Source organism: Mastigoproctus giganteus, chromosome 3, assembly GCF_048544385.1.
Source record: "Mastigoproctus giganteus isolate SK-2022 chromosome 3, ASM4854438v1, whole genome shotgun sequence".
NCBI classification, from domain to species: domain Eukaryota; kingdom Metazoa; phylum Arthropoda; class Arachnida; order Uropygi; family Thelyphonidae; genus Mastigoproctus; species Mastigoproctus giganteus.
In genome coordinates, this window is record NC_143577.1 from 74865846 (window position 1) to 74884104 (window position 18259).

Here is an 18259-nt window from a genome sequence, read left to right on the forward strand (position 1 = left end):
ATTTCACCATAATAACGTAAAAACCCACACAATTCCAGCTATCGGTATTATCGCAAATACAATTAGATCGAGTTTACTACCAGTTTATAACAGTTTCCACTAGCAGAAACGCAACTGGAAATTGTTTTTATTGTTTTATGGTAGTAACGCCTAGAAATGTGCTTTAGTAAAATATGAGGTGTTAATAGTGTATCTCTGCCTTTACGGTGTTGTTTATTCAGTTGCTACACGCGCGCGCAGCTTTGTTTATGTGTATCCAGCGTGCCTCCTCCTTTTGTAATTTTGTTTTATTCCCTAAAAATTAGTAAAATACTTAAAATGTGTGAAAGGGAAGCATCCCGGTGAAGACACTACAGATTCAGAGAGAAAAAGAAAAGCAATATCTATAAACAGGGGCGGACTGGATCAAAAATTCTTACCCGGGAAAATTTATAGTGGCCTCATACTAGCGTTTATGGCCAAAATTACACTGGCCTCTGGCCCACCGGGGTTTCCCCGGTAAGAATTATGGCCAGTCCGCCTCTGTCGATAGAAGAAAAAATATGAATTTGTGAAACGCTTTGAGCGAAATGAAAGACCATGTGATATTGCACGTGCTACAGACCTAAATGAGGCAACGCTGAGAATTACAAAGAATGCAGAGAAAATAAAAACAACTTTCATAGCAGTAACAACTCAAAGTGTAATTAAAATCCATTAGGTTAAGACACAAGAATTGGAAGAGATGGAACAGCCGTCATCTGTTTGGATAGAAAATCAAACAAAAAACAAGTTTGCTGACGATAGAAGCAAAAGCATTAGCAATATTTTATTACATAATAGTCGATTATTTATTGTGTTTGGTAATGTTTTGGTTACAAATGTGTGTTCAGTCTTGGGTGGTCGGCACCTAACCCTATTTTTCCCATAGGGCCTGTTGTTCATATTGCACGATTTTGCATTGCACGAGAGTTTCTAGGAACCACAACTATCGTGCTATACGAGGACTGACTGTATAATTATTGGTAACTTAGCCTTCATACCTTATCCTAAGCTTAGAAAGATTCTTTCATATGGGTATAAATTCAGATTAAGTACAAAAGTCAAATTAACTACTATATGCAGGATCTTCTTAGTTACTGCTTCATGCTAGCTTAAAAATACAATACATGCATAGAAGCTTACCAAATGTGGATAAATAGAGTTTTAAAGTTTTAATTAATAAATATAAGGCTTGAATATCATATGGAATATTAACTGTAGTAACTTCTCCAATATTAAACAGCAATTATCAGATCTGCATAAACAGTTTATTATTAATCCAGTTGACAAAGCCTTCATATGCAAATCCTTTTACTTCCAAATCCTAAATACAGAACTTAATACATGTGAAACATACAAACCTATAACCAATAACAGCAATACTATAACAAAAAAGTTAATAGCCCTCAATAAGAATTAAAGCTTAATATTAATAATTATAAATTTTCTTACATATATTTCATACCCAAGTTTCATAAGAACCCGGATTGGCTTCAAATTTATTACTTCTTGTAAAAACAGCTATGCACATAAACCAGGTAAGACTCTCAATTACTCAAACCAATAATAAATATGCTACCTGACAGTGGGATTATTACCAACAATTTACCTGTATTAGATGACTTTACTAAATACAAGATATCACACATACAACTTTTAACGTCAAGTCTATTTAACATTAATCAAATAAACTTGAACAACCTGTCTTAAACAACCTGTACAATAAATATAAACATATAATTAATTGCAACCTAGGATATTGGTACAATTTATTCAACCTTTGTATTTCCAACAACTCCATTTTTGATGGTAATACTGTCTACCAAAAAACCATGAAAACCCCCATGGGCAATTCTGCCAGTAGAATCATAGCCAATCCCTACTTATACTGGTCTGAAACTTCACTACCACCAGAACTCTGTATACCGAGATATACAGATGACTTATTTGTAGGAAACTGTCCCAATTTCCTACAAGATTATGCATTAGCATTAGTAGAGGCATATGATGCAAGAAAGCAAGTTTATGCAGCATCAGCCAAAAAAAAAAAAAAAAAAAAAAAAAACTTCCACTTCACCCCTCTGTTCATTCGAAATACCTGTCCAGCTGAGCCTTAAATTTATTTAGGCTATCAACTTCCACAGCAAGGGATGAAAGTCTGTTCCACCAACCAACTACCCACTGGCTAAAGGCAAATTTCCACACATCTATCCTACATCTGTCTTTCCTCAATTTGAATTAATGCCCTCTCAGGTGATTATTCTGAGCAAGAGGCAGAGTCCCATCGGCATGGAGCATGCTCAAACCATTCAAGGCTTTATACACCTCTATCAGATCACCTCGCCGGTGCATAGTCTCCAGACACTGTAATTTGCAAAAAACTTAAGCCTTTCTTCGTAACAGCAACCCTTTGTTCCATTCACTGATCTTGTTGCCCTTCTCTGTACTTGTTCCAGCAGCTCTATATCCTTCTTGAAATGAGGCTTCCAGACCTGTATACAATACTCAAGGTGTGGCCTGACCATTGCCTTATACAAGGGAATAATCACCTCCTTATCCCTGCCAGAAAAATTCCTGTATCTTGGTGTCTTATCATTGATAAAACACCATGAGCTACTCTTGCAGCCCGTCTGCACTGCTCAGAGAACTTCATATCTGCCTGCACAATTACCCCCAGGTCCTTTTCATTCTCTACCGCTGTCAGTGTAGTACCACAGAGTTGGTACGCTGCTCTGGGGTTGCTGTTTTCCATATGTAGTACTTTACATTCGTCAATGTTAAACTTCATTTGCCTCCTCTCAGCCCATCTGCTCAACCTTTCCAGATCCTGTTGCAGCAGCATAGCGTCAGTAGTGTCCTTAACAACCCTGCCAACCTTTGTATCGTCTGCAAACTTGGACATTAAGCTTGAAATACCATCATCAATATTATTTATAAAAACAGAAAACAATAATGGACACAATACTGAACCCTGAGGGACTCCACTAATAACATTAGTCCACGATGAGCAGTGTCCATTGATTACCACTCTCTGTCTTCTCCCCTTCAACAACCCCTTTATCCATAGCAGCAATTTGCCTCCAATGCCACACTGCTCCAATTTGTGCAGCAGTCTTCCATGTGCAACAGTATCAAAAGCCTTTCTAAGATCTAAGTATATAATATCAAAGTTATTCCCTGCATCCAGTTCTTTTGTGACTGCATCATAGTATCCAATCAAATTGGTCAGGCAAGACTTCCCCTTAACAAAACCATGCTGTCCGAGCTATAACTGAAGTCTTGTCTAGATGATCCTGCAGTGCTTCTTTAACCAGTGCCTCCATTAATTTTCCTGGAACAGAAGTTAAACTCACAGGTCTATAATTACTTGTGTCAGCCTTTGATCCTGCTTTGTGAATTGGGGTCACATTTGCACATCTCCAGTCTATGGGTAGCTCCCATGAGTCCAAGGAAGCTCTCATAATTATGGCTAAGGGTTTGCTTACTTCCTTTGCTGCCTCCTTTAATATAACTGGATAGATCCCATCCACCCCGGGTGCCTTTCTTGTTTATCTTCAACAATTTCTCCTCCACTTGACTCTCAGTTATTACAAGATTATCTAGCTTACTGCCAGAGTTGAATACACATCTGGCATTCCCCTCGCTGAATAACTCCTCATGTGTGAATGTCGATGCAAAATATTCATTTAGTTTGTTAGCTATCTGAGCAGAATCATCAACAGCTGAACCATCGATGTCAAGTGGACCAATCTGATTCATCCCCTTCCTTCTAGAGTTTACATAAGTAAAGAACTCTTTGCTGTTTTTCTTTGCATCCTTTGCCAAAGATTTCTCGTAATCTGCCTTTGCCTGCCTAACCTCCTTTGTAACTTGGTTACAGATCAACTTATAACTATCATAGGCTTCTTTGTCATTTATTATTAATTTATAAGTATCCCATGCATTTTTCTTCTCTGCCATATGTCTCATTAGTTCATCTGACATCCATTTAGGCCTAAACTTTGAACAATATTTCTTAGTTGGTATGTAAAGCCTAGTAGCTTCCAAGGTAAGTTCTTTGAATGCTTCCCATTTTGAATTTGCTGTTGGTAACATCATCAGTTGGTCCCACTGTATAGAATTTAAATACTGTCTCAGACCATCATAGTCGCCTTTACGAAAGCAATAACCCTTCCCTTTACCCCTGATGGTAGTTACCTCTTTGAGTAAATCCCACTTCAGCACACTGTGATCACTGCCACCTAGTGGTTCCTCTATCTGCAGATTCTTAATGCATGAAGAATCACTACTGGTAATCAAATCAAGAGTATTACTCCCTCTAATTGCCTCCCGAACATGCTGATGCACATATATATCCTCCAGAACTCACCCTGGAAAGAACTAACAGCATTAACCATACGGCTAACTGTTTATACTTGGATATTGACATTAAAAAACATATACAACCATTAATATATACAATAAATGGGATACATTCAACTTTAATGTAGTTAATTTTATCCAGTGGCACTCTAATATTTCAAATAGGATCATGTTAATATCATCCTGTCACAATGCATCAAGGTAGCCATCATATGCAATAGCAACAAATAGCCTCTGCTCATTCCAATAGAAGTAGTGCAAGAATCACCTTCACTTCTGCCTGTGGTTACTTTTAACCCTTTAGTCTATAAATCTCCTCAAGCTAGTAGTTTTCCAATCCACCTAACACTGCCTCGATAGCATCAGCAAACACTGTTGCAACCCCTTTTATTTAAGTGTATCCCATCCCTGTAGAGGCAGTCTCTCCTGTTAACACGTCACAGTGAGAAAAATTCTCCTGTCACAATGAGAAAAATTCTACCCCACGAGCCTTTCACAATCCCTCCAGGGCTGGATTGATTGACAAGGCTCTCATCATATACTCCCTCCTATTGTGTCTGGGCAGAATTGCAGACACTTTCAAATTTAACCCTAACTCAAGACTTTTTTTCAATATTGACCTGCACTTGTTAAGTAAATCTGCAGATAACCTATTCTTAATGTCATTAGCACCAACATGTACAACAAAATCACCCTTTGTGCCCTTAAAATATGATATCTGCACTACTACATCAATCAACTTTTGCCCCTGGCAGACATACCCTGGTCCGATTTCATCTATCCTTTTTAAGCAATATATTATTCATCTGCCTGACAAGTCGCCAACAATAACTAACTCCTGTGGGACCAGCGCATTCTGCCTTGGAGAATGCAGAAAACTGAGCTCTGGCATTGAGTTGGGCAGCTCAGAGCTTTACAACCCCTCTATTTTAATTCCTTCGAGGGCATCTACCTGACTCCTCAAATTCTCATAGCTGCTTATCAAAACACTGAGTTGGCACCTAATTTCTAGACACGCTCTGCACCTAGCACACACACAAAGTCATCCCCATTTGCTAGATCATGTTCTGTTCCAGAATGATCTGCAAACATCTCACAAGTTGCGCATTTTTTTAGGCTGTAGTGCATTCGAGAATCGCCCCTCTCAGTTCTCCCCTGAGTCACAGCACTCCTGCCACTTTGTGACCGTTGCTTTGCTGCTCTAGTCTGGGGCATGATATTGAAAATTAATAAGATCAATAAATGTAATTAATTAATTATCAATACTACACTATCTAATAGAATCCTAAAGGCAGTGTTATGTATTATGCTGCCTAGTTTTACGTTAGAGCTACCTATTTACCACAATTAATAATTTGAATTCCCTACCACTCTCAATATGAAAACAATGGCTGCAAGATTCGAACAAAACAACAGTTTTACATATATTAAATATGTAACCTACAAAAACTATCTAAATTAAAAATAAAAATAACCAGCATAACTAGAACTATAGAGCTACTTATAAAGTATAATAAAACATGACAATTAAGTAAATAAAATGGAAAACACATCGCTTTTTTTGAGCCAGTAATTTCACAGCTGGACCGATGTGGCTTCACCAGTCCAAATACACTGTCAACAATATCTAGATTTGTAACATTCAAGGGCAAACACCATTCAGCAAATTCCAATCTTCTATCTTTGTTATCCTCATTCAAATTCTGTAGCAACACGGTTTCATAAAGCTTGCATTTAATTTTCTTTATGATTCTATGTAGGCTTGTTTTAGGAATTTTAACTTCAAAACTTGGGGGGTTTTTTTTTTCTTTTTTGAGATTTCTTTGGACTTCTTTCAATATCCTTTCTTACAAATTCCAAATTCCCTTGTGATACAAAATTTGTTTGTACAGTGTTTTGTTTTATGGTCTTTATTGTGGGTGGTTTGTGTCCAAAATTCTTTTTTGAACTGGTGTATAACTTTAAGAGTTGCTGGTTAATCAATTAACCAGCAACTCTTAAACTATCTAGAAACCTTCCGTCTGATCAACGAATGCCAGTATGGATTCTGTCAGTGTCAATCTACTGGTGATATTCTGGCCTATGTTACCCATTTGTGGACAAAATTCAGTGGAAAAGTTTGGTGAAACACAAGTAGTTGCTCTAGACATCTCAAAGGCTTTCCATCGTGTTTGGCATAAAGGACTTCTAAACAAGCTTCCATCTTATGGTTTGCCAACTGTTTTTTGTAAATAATTATCCAGTTTTCTCTCTGATCACTCACTGAGGGTGATGGTAGATGGCTCTCTATCTTCTAACTTCTCCACTAATGCTGGTGTTCCCCAAGGTTCAGTTCTTTCCCCCAACTATTTTCCTCTTGTATATTAATGACCTTCTTCCACTGACCGGAAATCCTATCCATAGTTTTTCTGATGATAATTGCATTCCACTTTCCAGTTTGAGAAACCTCGCCCTGCTCAATCAGCTTCAACTTCTCGAATATCTGCTACCAATTCCTTAAATGCCAATCTCCAGGTAATTCTCCAGTGGGGCAAAGATAACTTAGTTGATTTCAATACTTCTAAAACTCAGTCCTTCGATATCTTGCAAAAAGGATTCTTCTGCTCCTATACTTATCTTTGGTGACACTCCGATTTCTTGGCAAGATGATATATCTCTTTTGGGGATTACCCTGACTTCTAATCTCTCTTGGCACAAGCACATTACAAATATTGCTTCTTCTGCAACTAAAAAACTGTTTTCTCCTTCGGTCTTGGCATTACTTTTCTTCCAAACAGCTGTATACCCTGTACAAATCGCAAATATTCCCTACCATAGAATATTGTTCCCACATCTGGGGCAGTGCTCCCAAAACCTCTCTCAGGCTTCTTGATTCCATTCAGAAGAGGGCAATTAGGTTACTTAATGACTCATCTCTCACAGAGTCTCTCCACTCTCTGTCTCATAGACGTTCTGTTTCTGCTGTATGCCTTTTCTACAGATACACAGATACTTCCATGGGTACTGTTCTTCTGAATTCGCTTCTATAATTTCTGCTCTCTCTTTCAGAACAGTCCAAACATGTGCCGCCACCAGCCAAAATCAGTTTGCTGTCCAACTTCAAACTCACATAACCAACTTTTCATCTTCCTCGTTTATTCGTTCAACTGCTGTTTTCTAGAACAACCTTCCTTCATACATATTGCCGACCGGGCTAGCCGAGTGGGTAAAGTACCTGCCCGGCAACCCAAAGGTCGCGGGTTCGATTCCCGCCTCGGGCTTGGATCAAAGTACTGCAAAAACCTTGGGAGGTGCAATATGGCCACAGAAGCCGATGCGCCAACAACTACCAAATCAAAAATTCATACATATTTCCTGAAAATTATGGTCTAGAGAAGTTTAAATGTAATGTCAACAAATATCTTATTTTCCCTTCTCAACCTCCAACCCATGCACAGTACTAAGTACTATAAGTTCTAATATCTCTTGTGTTTGGGATTTTCATAAAAAAATAAAATAAATAACTTCTGTTACACTTTCACATTTTGCATCCCACTTTATAATTTCCATCCTCTCTTTCACTGTAAAGCTCATGGTAATTTTCCTATGTTAAAATTATTCTTAAATAACAACAAAACAAAAAAAAATTAACTATTTTTCAAATAACTCATACATATTTACATCAGCAGTTATTCAAAACAGTTTTCTTACTTGTAAACTACCCTGTATATATCCACTTGTTAACTGATTGTATTCTGTACTCTTTTTTTTTTAATTTCCTTACTTTTAACTTTATCAGCTAGTGCAATTATTTCATTATGCAATTTTGTGGATGATTTTACTGTACAGAATACATTCCATGCAATAAGTTTGACAGAATACATAAAATAAATAAATAATCTTTGTCACACCAAATGAGTTATAATAATGAAATATACATTATTAAAGGCAAATTCCCTTCAAGATAGTAAAATGCCAGAGGATCAATATTTATGAAAACTAAACTTTTGTTTTTGACCATTTTCCCATGTTAACAAAATCCATAATTCTAATAATTCTACTTGTTGTTATAAAATTTTCACCTTGCTAGATTTTTTAACTGTTTGAGACTTCACACTAGTGGCGGTTCACATATGTTATTTGGGTAGATGATGACAAAGATCACCTACCTAAGTGCCACTTACAAAATTCTGCCAGAATTTTGTATGAAATATATTAAGCCTAACAAGAGATGCACAAATGCTTAGAACTTACAAGTATTTGTAAACTTATGTTCAGCTGCAAATTCCTGTACCCTCTGGCGTATAAACATTTCATTTATTTAAAAACTGTTGACTGATGTTCAAATCGACTGCATCCATTAATGCTGCTGTCACCTTTCTGATCAATAATCAATGGCACAGAATACTTAAAATCCTTCCCATTATATGAATGAAAGTTAGTGGTTAGGTGACATCCTGGGACTATTACTAGATACACCAGGTCAGTCCCATGGGACTGGCCTAGATCTCCCAAGCACTTTATTAAATTTACACTTTTGTCAACAAAAGTATAAATTTAATGAAGAAAAATCCAAACTAGTAAGAATTTGGATTTTTAAGCCCCATTTTGAAACTAGTTCTTTTGGTCGTATTCCAGCTGGTTTATTTACTGTGGGTTTACTGCTGTAGAGGTTCTCCCACTGTGGATTGAAGAGATACTGCCAAGCAGGATGATGAGGAAGACTTTGGATTTTAATGGCATAGTTTAATAGCAACATTTGCCTCCGCAGATATAGTGAAGGCACATGGGCCTCCACATATAAGCTTTGTACAGGTGATGTTCTGTATGCCCCTAAGGAAATTCATAAGGCACTGTGATGTATGGAATCAAGCCATTTGATTACACTTGTTCTACACGAACTATACACAGGGGCTTCATAGTTCAGTCTTGATCTGATTAAAGCATGGTATAGGCGAAGTAGTGTGAAATGACAAGTTGCCCACATCATTGCAGAAAGAACTCTGAGATTTAGTTTTTTTAGACAGGTTGTTCAGAGGCAAAAAGTCAAGATTTTATCGAGAATCATGCCAAGGAAACATATACTATTTGCTAGATGTATCTGCTGGTTTTCTAGTTTTTTTTTTCTGGATCTGGGTGCATTTCTCGTTTTCTACAGAAATGTATTGCCATTATTTTTTGTTGTGATATTCGTATCCATTGTTTTTTGTCCACAATTCTATTTTTTTTAACTGCGCTTTGTAATTGCTTTTAAATAATGTTCATGTTTTGTGAATGGCATGAAATGGTAACGTCATCTGCAAAAAGGAATGTTTCAACTGTGTTCAGTAGGCCTTTTGTAATAGAATTTATTTTGATTGCAAATAAAGTTGCACTCAGCACTGAACCCTGAGGAACTCCTTTCTTCTTCCTGATAGATTGTTTTTAATTTTACTTGGAAGGTTCTGAGCTTCAGAAAATTTTGTATTAACATTGGTAGGTGTCCTCACAAACCAATGTTATGGAGGTCATTTAGAATGCTGTATTGCCAAGCATTCTTTGTCGAAGGCCTTTTCTATGTCGCAAGTTCGATTCCCGAGGCGGGAATCGAACCTGCGACTTTTGGGTTGCCAGGCAGGCACTTTACCCACCTGGCTAGCCCGGTCGGCCTCCGTTTGCGTTGTTGGACAGTTGCTGCTTATGAGAGTGTTACTGTAATTGGTGACACTTGTCTCTTTGCTTCAAGATAGGTAAATTTATGCTCAGTTTTGTACTTGAATCATTTTCTTCTCTCTTCCATGTTTCACAGCTTTGTGACATCCTGTGGAGTGATTGCCTTTACAGTCTGGACACTGTAAAGATTGTGCAAAACATTCAGTGTGGACATGATCTTTAGACACACATGAAGCACATACTGCAGACCCTTGACATACTGCCTGTGAATGCCCAAATTCCAAATTTCAAAGCATCTGATAGGGTAAGGTATATACAGTCGGACATGACACTTCAAATATCCAGCCTTTACAGAAGTTGGTGGATTTGGTAAATTAAATGTTAGTATTATGTTTCTAGTCGGAAGTAATAAGCCATCTCTTTTAATTAGAATTCTCTTGGCCTGAATTACATTTTGATCTGACAGTTCCTGATTAATTTCTTTCTTCATCAGTTACACGTAAAAGGTCCCATTCAGTTATAACTCCTTTTGAGTAGTTTAAGTTGGCATGAGGTGACACTTCTATGGGAGTTCCTCCAAGTGTTTTCAATTTAAGTAATTTATCAGAGTGCTTGCATTTTGTTGTTTCGGCAAGCAAGTCACCTGATTTTAGTCAGCTAACTATTTTCAGTGAGCCAGCCACATTCTCTAAACGTTTCTGGATAAGAAATGGAGAGAGCTTGCTGATTGGCTGGTCAGTCAATGAATGGATTATAAGGAAGTGAGATCAGATATTCTGTTCTGGATCCTTCTTTTGTTTTTTAGCATAGGAAGGATTGTGATCTTCCTGCTCTCTGGAATGTGATGGGATATTGATCCTGCAAGAGTCAGTGTTGGTATAGTCCATATTGCTCCTTTCAGCCTTTGGCAGATTAACTTTTCTGCCAAGGTTCCAGCCCCACCACGGGGAGGCAGGAGCAGTGCCTAGTGTGACCAAGCAAAAAGTAGTAGGTGTTAGTAATAAACTATGAAAAATAAAGACAGGTGGCTTTCCTTTCTTGCTCTGTACAAGTACTTTTGTAACAAGAGCTGATTAAATAAATAGATTTATTAACAACAAGAATGTAGGAGAACTACAATTCGCTTTTCGGAAATCACAGTGATAGCAGAGAGAAATCGCCTGGCCACATTCGCTTGCCACCTGGGGCTATTAAATAAGTAATGCAGAATCATCTAAACAGAATGCAATTATGCTGCAGTCAAGTGCAGATTTGTTGAAGGGTGATCTTGTCTGAGCACTCTGATTGGATACTGTGATGCAGTAATAAAGGAACTGGATGCAAAAAATTATTTTGATATCATATACTTGGATTTCAGAAAAGCTTTTAACATTTTTCCACAGAAGGTGGAAAAAATTGGGCAAATAGGCTGAGAAATGGCAGTTAAACATTTGACAAAAGGAAGCTACTGCACATGGGTAGCAGTAATCCCAGAATAGTGTACCAACTGTGGTACCACACTTAGGGTAGTGAAGAACGAAAAAGACCTAGTGGTAATCATGCACTCAGACATGAAGTTCTCTGGGCAGCGCAGACAGGCTGCTAGAGCAGCTCATGATGTTTTGTCAATAACATATAGGAATTTTTCCAACAGGGACAAGGAGATGATTATCCTGTTGTATACAACAATGGTTATGCCTCATCTTCAATACTGTATACAAGGTCTGGAAGCCTCATTTTAGGAAGGTGCGGATTTGTTGGAACAGGTGCACAGAAGAGAAATGAGATCAGTGAGGGGAAACAAAAGGACACTCTTACCAGGAAAGGCTTCAGTTGTGCAAATTGCAAAACCTGGAGGCTAGCCACCTGTAAGGTGATTTGATTGAGGAGCTTAAGACTTTGAATGGATGAAGTAAGCTGAATATTCATGGCATGCTGCCTTTTGTGTAAACTACACACAAGGAGCATAAATTCAAGACAATAAAAGATGGCTGCAGGGCAGATATGTGGAAATTTGCCTTCAGATAGTGAGTGTTTGATTGCTGGAACAAACCTCCACCTGGTGTTGTAGAAGTAGACAGTTTGTATAAATTCAAGGAAAAACTAGAAAAACTGTTACAGGAAATGGACAGCTAGTAGTAGTAATCGAGGCATGTGATGCAGGAAAGCAAACTTAAGTAGCATCACCCCAAAAATCAACTACCCGCTGTCTAAAAAAAATTTCCGGTGATATTTTGTTGCTGTCACTTTGGTGGGGGGGGGGGGTTGATGATGCATAAGTTTTCATTAATAGCAATATTAAGTCTCATCCTGCTTGACAATAAAGTTCTATTTATTTTTCATTTTGTTTATCTACAACCTGTAGGAACAAGCCCAACCAGTAAAATTAATTAAAAAATACATTTTTTTTTCCACATGTGAGGTTGTCTAAATGTAATCATTTTAATATACTTACTACTAGATATACTGCAACATATTATTATTCAACTGACATTGCCTTCAGGCCTAATAAGGTGCTTGTGAAGTGATTAGGATGCAGGAATTGTTTGCTGCACTGTAGACTCTGTCTACCTTGTATATTATATTATTGTACAGAAATTATATTTATTGAATAATTTAAATAACAGATGAATAGTGAAAGAGGGTGCACAGATACAGTAAATTTCTCCACTCAAAATAGAATCATACCTCTTCCTTAAATAGGCCAGGATGCTTCCTTTGCCCTCGTGTCCAACCAGCCATCCAATATAATGAAGTGGTTTTACTCTAAAAATAAGGAGGGGAGGGAATTCACATTTATTAAACTATTAAAAGAATTTTTATTTTTTTTTTTCAAAAATGAGAATTAAGTGCAAATATAAAGAACACAACTATATAGTGACTCAAAAAGTTTTATTTACATAATCAGTACACTTCAATGAACATACCCTTGGTTGCCCACAAAAGATCTGTTTGATAATGAATTTCTCTGTATAATACAGCTGTCAGCAATGAGTGATGCAAAAATTAAATGTAAAAATTTCATGGATGTTTTTCTTAGAAAAATTTCAAATCAAATTGGATGTAAAAATTCCATATTTATGTGAAATGCATTTTCCATAAACATGAAATGTCCAGTAAATCAAAGTGGGTAGTGAATATCACAATCTTTTCAGGGAAAAAAAAAAAAAAAAAAAAAACTGACCATATTTACAACTAAAACAATTTTCAACAGAAGAACTGGAGAAAGTTTTTTTGGGGAGTTGACATGGCCTGCGAGGCAATTATGATGGAGATCTAAATGTTGAACGTAGCATCAAGATATGGCAAATTTTACAAGATGGGATTCGATGCTACAAAGACTTGTACGCCAAGAAAAAGAAGAGATGGCTTCACCAGACTTCATTTTTGAAATACCTAAATAAACTGCTTTTTTAAAACTTTTTTCTCATCTCTCATGATGTTACCTTTTCATTAATAAAATTTTTGCAATATTTTTTAAATTTCAAATCCTTTTAATTGGCTATCAAGTGCAAATTGTTTATAGACTGTTTCTCTGGTATGCATTCAATTAAAACCCATTATAATTATACCTCAATCAGCACAGTTCCACATAACATGAAATAGTTTTGGTACCAATTATCAATGCTATGCGGGGTATTGCTGTACTTTCTTTCTCATATTAATTATTACATTATTAATATTACTAGAATTTCTTCACCTTCCATACTTGAACAGATTTATAAACTTTTTACTTACAATTAACACACACACACACACACACACACACACACACACACACACACACACACACACACACACACACACACACACACACACACTTCATGTCGTGCAATGGCTAGTCATTTGTGACAGAAGGGTGAGAGGGCTGAAGAGATGGAGATGAAGAATGATGAGAGGAATCAAGTAGTGATTTCATAATTTATATAAATATTTATTTTGAAGACTAAATGCTCAAAGCATAATACGTTATGGGTTGGAATTAACTATATAATATTGGTGTAAATACACCATAGTTTATGCATAAGTTTAACTACGTATGTAGTGTCACAGCATCATTTAGATTTAATCTCATATTGTGGCTACCTTCACAATGAGATACCAGGTATTGCACTACTTCAAATAAATAACGATGCCGTTACACTACATATGTAGTTAAACTTATGGATAAACTATGGTGTATTTACACTGATATTATATAAAATAAATATTTATATATATTAAGAAATATAACATGAAGAGGATGACAAGATAGATGAATGAGAAGCTGTCCAGTTCAACAGAGCAGAAAAAAGCTGGCATAAGAAAGTTCTGGAATGATAAAAATTACTGAAGCCCCCAAAAAAAGTGAAGAGTTGATCTGTAAATGTACTACAGAAATGGTTAGGCTGGGGAAGGCTGAAAAAAGAGCAATCACTGGCTAAGGAACAAAGAAGAAGAAGAAGAGTCATAAGGATTTATTTTTCCACATATGTGAATATAAAGATGAGAAGAATGAATCACAACTATGGAAGGATAGATCCTTCCATAATTGGTATGGAAAAGTCATAAATAACCCAGATGATCAATTGAGAAGGTACTTGGCTGTTGATTTTAAGAGATGCAAAGACCCCTTATAGCAAGAAAATATTATGTGAGTAAAGCAGAGCAGCACAAAATTAGCAATACTAAAATTACAGAAGAATGTTTATTAGAAAAACCTGAAGACAATAAGGCTCAAGGGGTCAATGACATATATCTAGTAAATCTGAAGAAGTGGATAGACAGTACATTAAAATTATTAGGATTATTATGAGGGCATCATTGTACTCACAAGAGATTCCTTTGGATTGGAGAAGTATCAACATATAAAGTACAAATCTATAAAAACAAAGTAACTACATACCAGTCAGTCTGACTTCTGTGGTAGGAAACATCATGGATGCAATGATTAAGAATATAATACAGGCAGTTCTCACTTTACGAGTTTTTTTTTTCCCAAATATCAAGTATCAACAAAATTTAAAATATGAACATTAATTGCAAAAAATTGAGTTTAGTTGCAATTTGTGCATGCCATTAAAAATGCTCATGCATGCTATCGTGAAATTTATTAAGAAAAGAGAAGATTATCTTGGAAACAACCCCTCTCGAAGCATTTCTTAAGAAGATGACTCCATGTGCAACAAACCAACAAACTGTCGGTCTGGAACAGCAGAAGTCAAGAACGATATATTGATTGACATCTAGGCATGACAGACAATGTACTCATTGATACTTGCGCACAGCAGAGAATAACATCATAGCATTAAGCGAACGATTGAGGTTATAATACGTATATATATAAAGAATCTTTCTTTCCTATTATTTCCTAACCTAACCTTAAAGGTTAGGAAATAACAAAAAAAAAAAGGTTTCCTTATTTAACTGAAGGTAAGGTTAGGAAATAACAGAAAAGAAAAGGTTAATTTTAGAACAGGGTGACATTCCAGTCTATTCAGTCTATTCGGTTAAACTGTGGTGAATTGTGGTGCCAGTGAACTGTGTTTGATTTTAATAGATAAATATTCGGCTAGTAAAAGGGTAGGTTAGTTTACGCCATTCGGGAAAGATTCAAGTGAAAAACTGTAACTCTATATGATACCGCACACTAAAGATTACACCATTTTTTACTTGATTCTGTCCCAAATTAGTGGCATAAACTAACATAACATAACCTTTTTTCACTATTAAAAAAACCACAGTTCACCACACTTTAACCAAATAGACTGTACTGTGCACCCTATTCTAAACCAAAGAAAGAAAGATTCTTTATATATACACTGAGTGATCACTGAATTATGACCACCTACCTAATACTTTGTGAGTCCTCCTTTTGCCCTCAGTACAGCAGCTATCCAATGTGGCATTGGTTCAACAAGATGTCGGAAGCGTTCGGGGTATGGCCAACGCTTGGTTGGCCATACTAACGCAGTCAGCAATGCAGGTATGGAGGTGATAGGTATATCCAGATGCCTGATATGCCTTTCCATAGTATCCCACAAGTGCTCTACGGGATTGATATTGGGAGAGTTTGAAAGCCAATCAATATGCTGGAAATCACAACTGTGTTCCTCAAACCATTCCTGCACAAGAAGTGCCCAATGGCTCGGCGCATTGTCATCTTGGAAGACACTATTGCCATTCAGGAAAAAGTGTACCATAGCGGGGGTGTACACAACCAGCAAGCAGTTGACGATAGTAGAGACCACTGATACGTTGTTTCACATGCACCAGGGGTCCAAGTTCCTGCCAGTGAAACTTGCCCCACGCCATACAACCGCCTCCACCAGCCTGCACTTTTGATACCATGCATGATGGATCAAGAGCTTCATGTTGTTCACACCAAATCCGTACATGACCATCCACTATGTGGAGTAAATAATGTGACTCATCCGACCAGCATACCTTCTTCCAGTCTTATAATGTCCAACTTGCATGCTCTTTGCACCAGGTGAGTCTTTTACGCCGATGAACCTGGTTAGGAGAGAATTCCACAGAGGTTGTCTGCTGGTATAGCCCATACGTGTGACGTATGGTCGTGCCAGATATTGTTCCGGGTTAGCACATGTTTTATTGAGTAGTCAACTCTTCAACAGTGCTGTGCCTGTTCGCCTGTATGAGTCATCTGACCCAGCGCTCACCTCTAACATCAACCTTTCACTAACCTTTGCAGGTTTGCCATTGGGTCATTGTTTGACTATTTTGATGCTAGTCCTGGTACAATTTAATTACTGCAGCTCTCGAACACCCCACCAGTTCAGCCGTTTGGGAAATCAAGGCACCAGCTTGTCAAGCAGCCACAATCTGTCCTTTATGAAAGTCCGATAAATCCTTCCTTTTACCCATCACACTCGGAATTTTACTACCTACTGAATCTTTGACACCTTATCTATGCAACATAGGTTGACTAACTGCGCACTCTCGTACCTCACGTGGTCAACAGGTCGCATTCAGCTTTCATAGGGTGGTCATAATTCAGTGATCACTCAGTGTATAAGTATCATAAAGTCAATCAATCACTTAACACCATGATGTTATCGCCTGTTATGTTCACTCACTAATGAGTACATCATCTGTCATGCCTACGTATCAATCAATATATCATTCTCGACTTCTGCTCCAGACCGATGCCGACCGGGCTAGCCGAGTGGGTAAAGTACCTGCCCGGCAACCCAAAGGTCGCGGGTTCGATTCCCGCCTCGGGCTTGGATCAAAGTACTGCAAAAACCTTGGGAGGTGCAATATGGCCACAGAAGCCAATGCGCCAACAACTACCAAATCAAAAAAAAAAAAAAAAATCCAGACCGATAGCACACATCACCTGTTTACTGAGAATGCAGTGCAAAGCTGCTGTAGTGGCAAACTAGTTTGTCTGGTAAGTTTTCTGTAGTTTGCCATAGTTCTTGTGTTGGCTTTCCTTACCTTAGCCCATAATTTATCTTAATAAAACGAAATTGTTGGTATTAATTACAAAATTTGTAACACATATCAGATAACATATAAATATAAAAATCCTCTGACTCCTGGTTTAGGCCATGTTGTACAACATGAAAAACATCAACATTCAGGATAATACTCATGTCTATACGATGAGCAGCAATGATCAGTAAAACAGCTGCATTCATTATACCAGGGCTAGAAGAAGAATTCTGAAAGCCCCTTCACATCCAACTGAAGTTCCTTGATATGATGCATGACATCCTGATTGCTGGACAACATGACCATGCAACTTAATGACACAATCTTCCACAACTGCAGTAATAATTAACATTCACTAATAAAATTGAAATTTGAAATTGAAGACAACAGAAACCTATGTTCCCAGGATATTCTTTGCCACAGACATACATCTGGAAACAAATGTATAAAGAAAACCCACAGACAAAGATTAAGATTTCCACTCCAGCCATTTTTTCATACTTTACTATAGCTGTATCATCAGCACATTCACAAAGCAGGCCTTTTGCCTTTTCAGGATCTTAGGTTTAAAACAACTATCTCACATCCAATGTTATAAATAATGTCAATCCAGCTGCAGAACAAGTCATCAGCAGCTGACTTAGCTAGAATAAACCTCCAATCAAAATGCAAAACAGCCTCCCTACCCCCACATCATTTCATATATCCAAGGTCTGGGCAATCAGATACAGAGGACTGGTAACAATTTCAATGGAGACACCCATTTTCTACTCTGAACAAATTCACAAGATCTAAAATTTCTTCTAGTCACTCAATATTATACTTA

The 18259-nt window shown here is 37.3% G+C and overlaps 1 protein-coding gene across 3 annotated transcripts in view; it reads right to left on the bottom strand.

The window, feature by feature from the left end:
- The window catches only part of LOC150088086 (nardilysin-like), a 569173-nt gene that overhangs the window by 371872 nt on the left and 179042 nt on the right, over positions 1–18259 (bottom strand). For all 3 annotated transcript variants that reach the window (XM_090370567.1, XM_090370565.1, XM_090370566.1), the window contains exon 12: positions 12682–12759. In XM_090370567.1, the coding sequence (XP_090226693.1) occupies positions 12682–12759 (78 nt within the window). The remainder of the gene's footprint in view (positions 1–12681; positions 12760–18259) is intronic.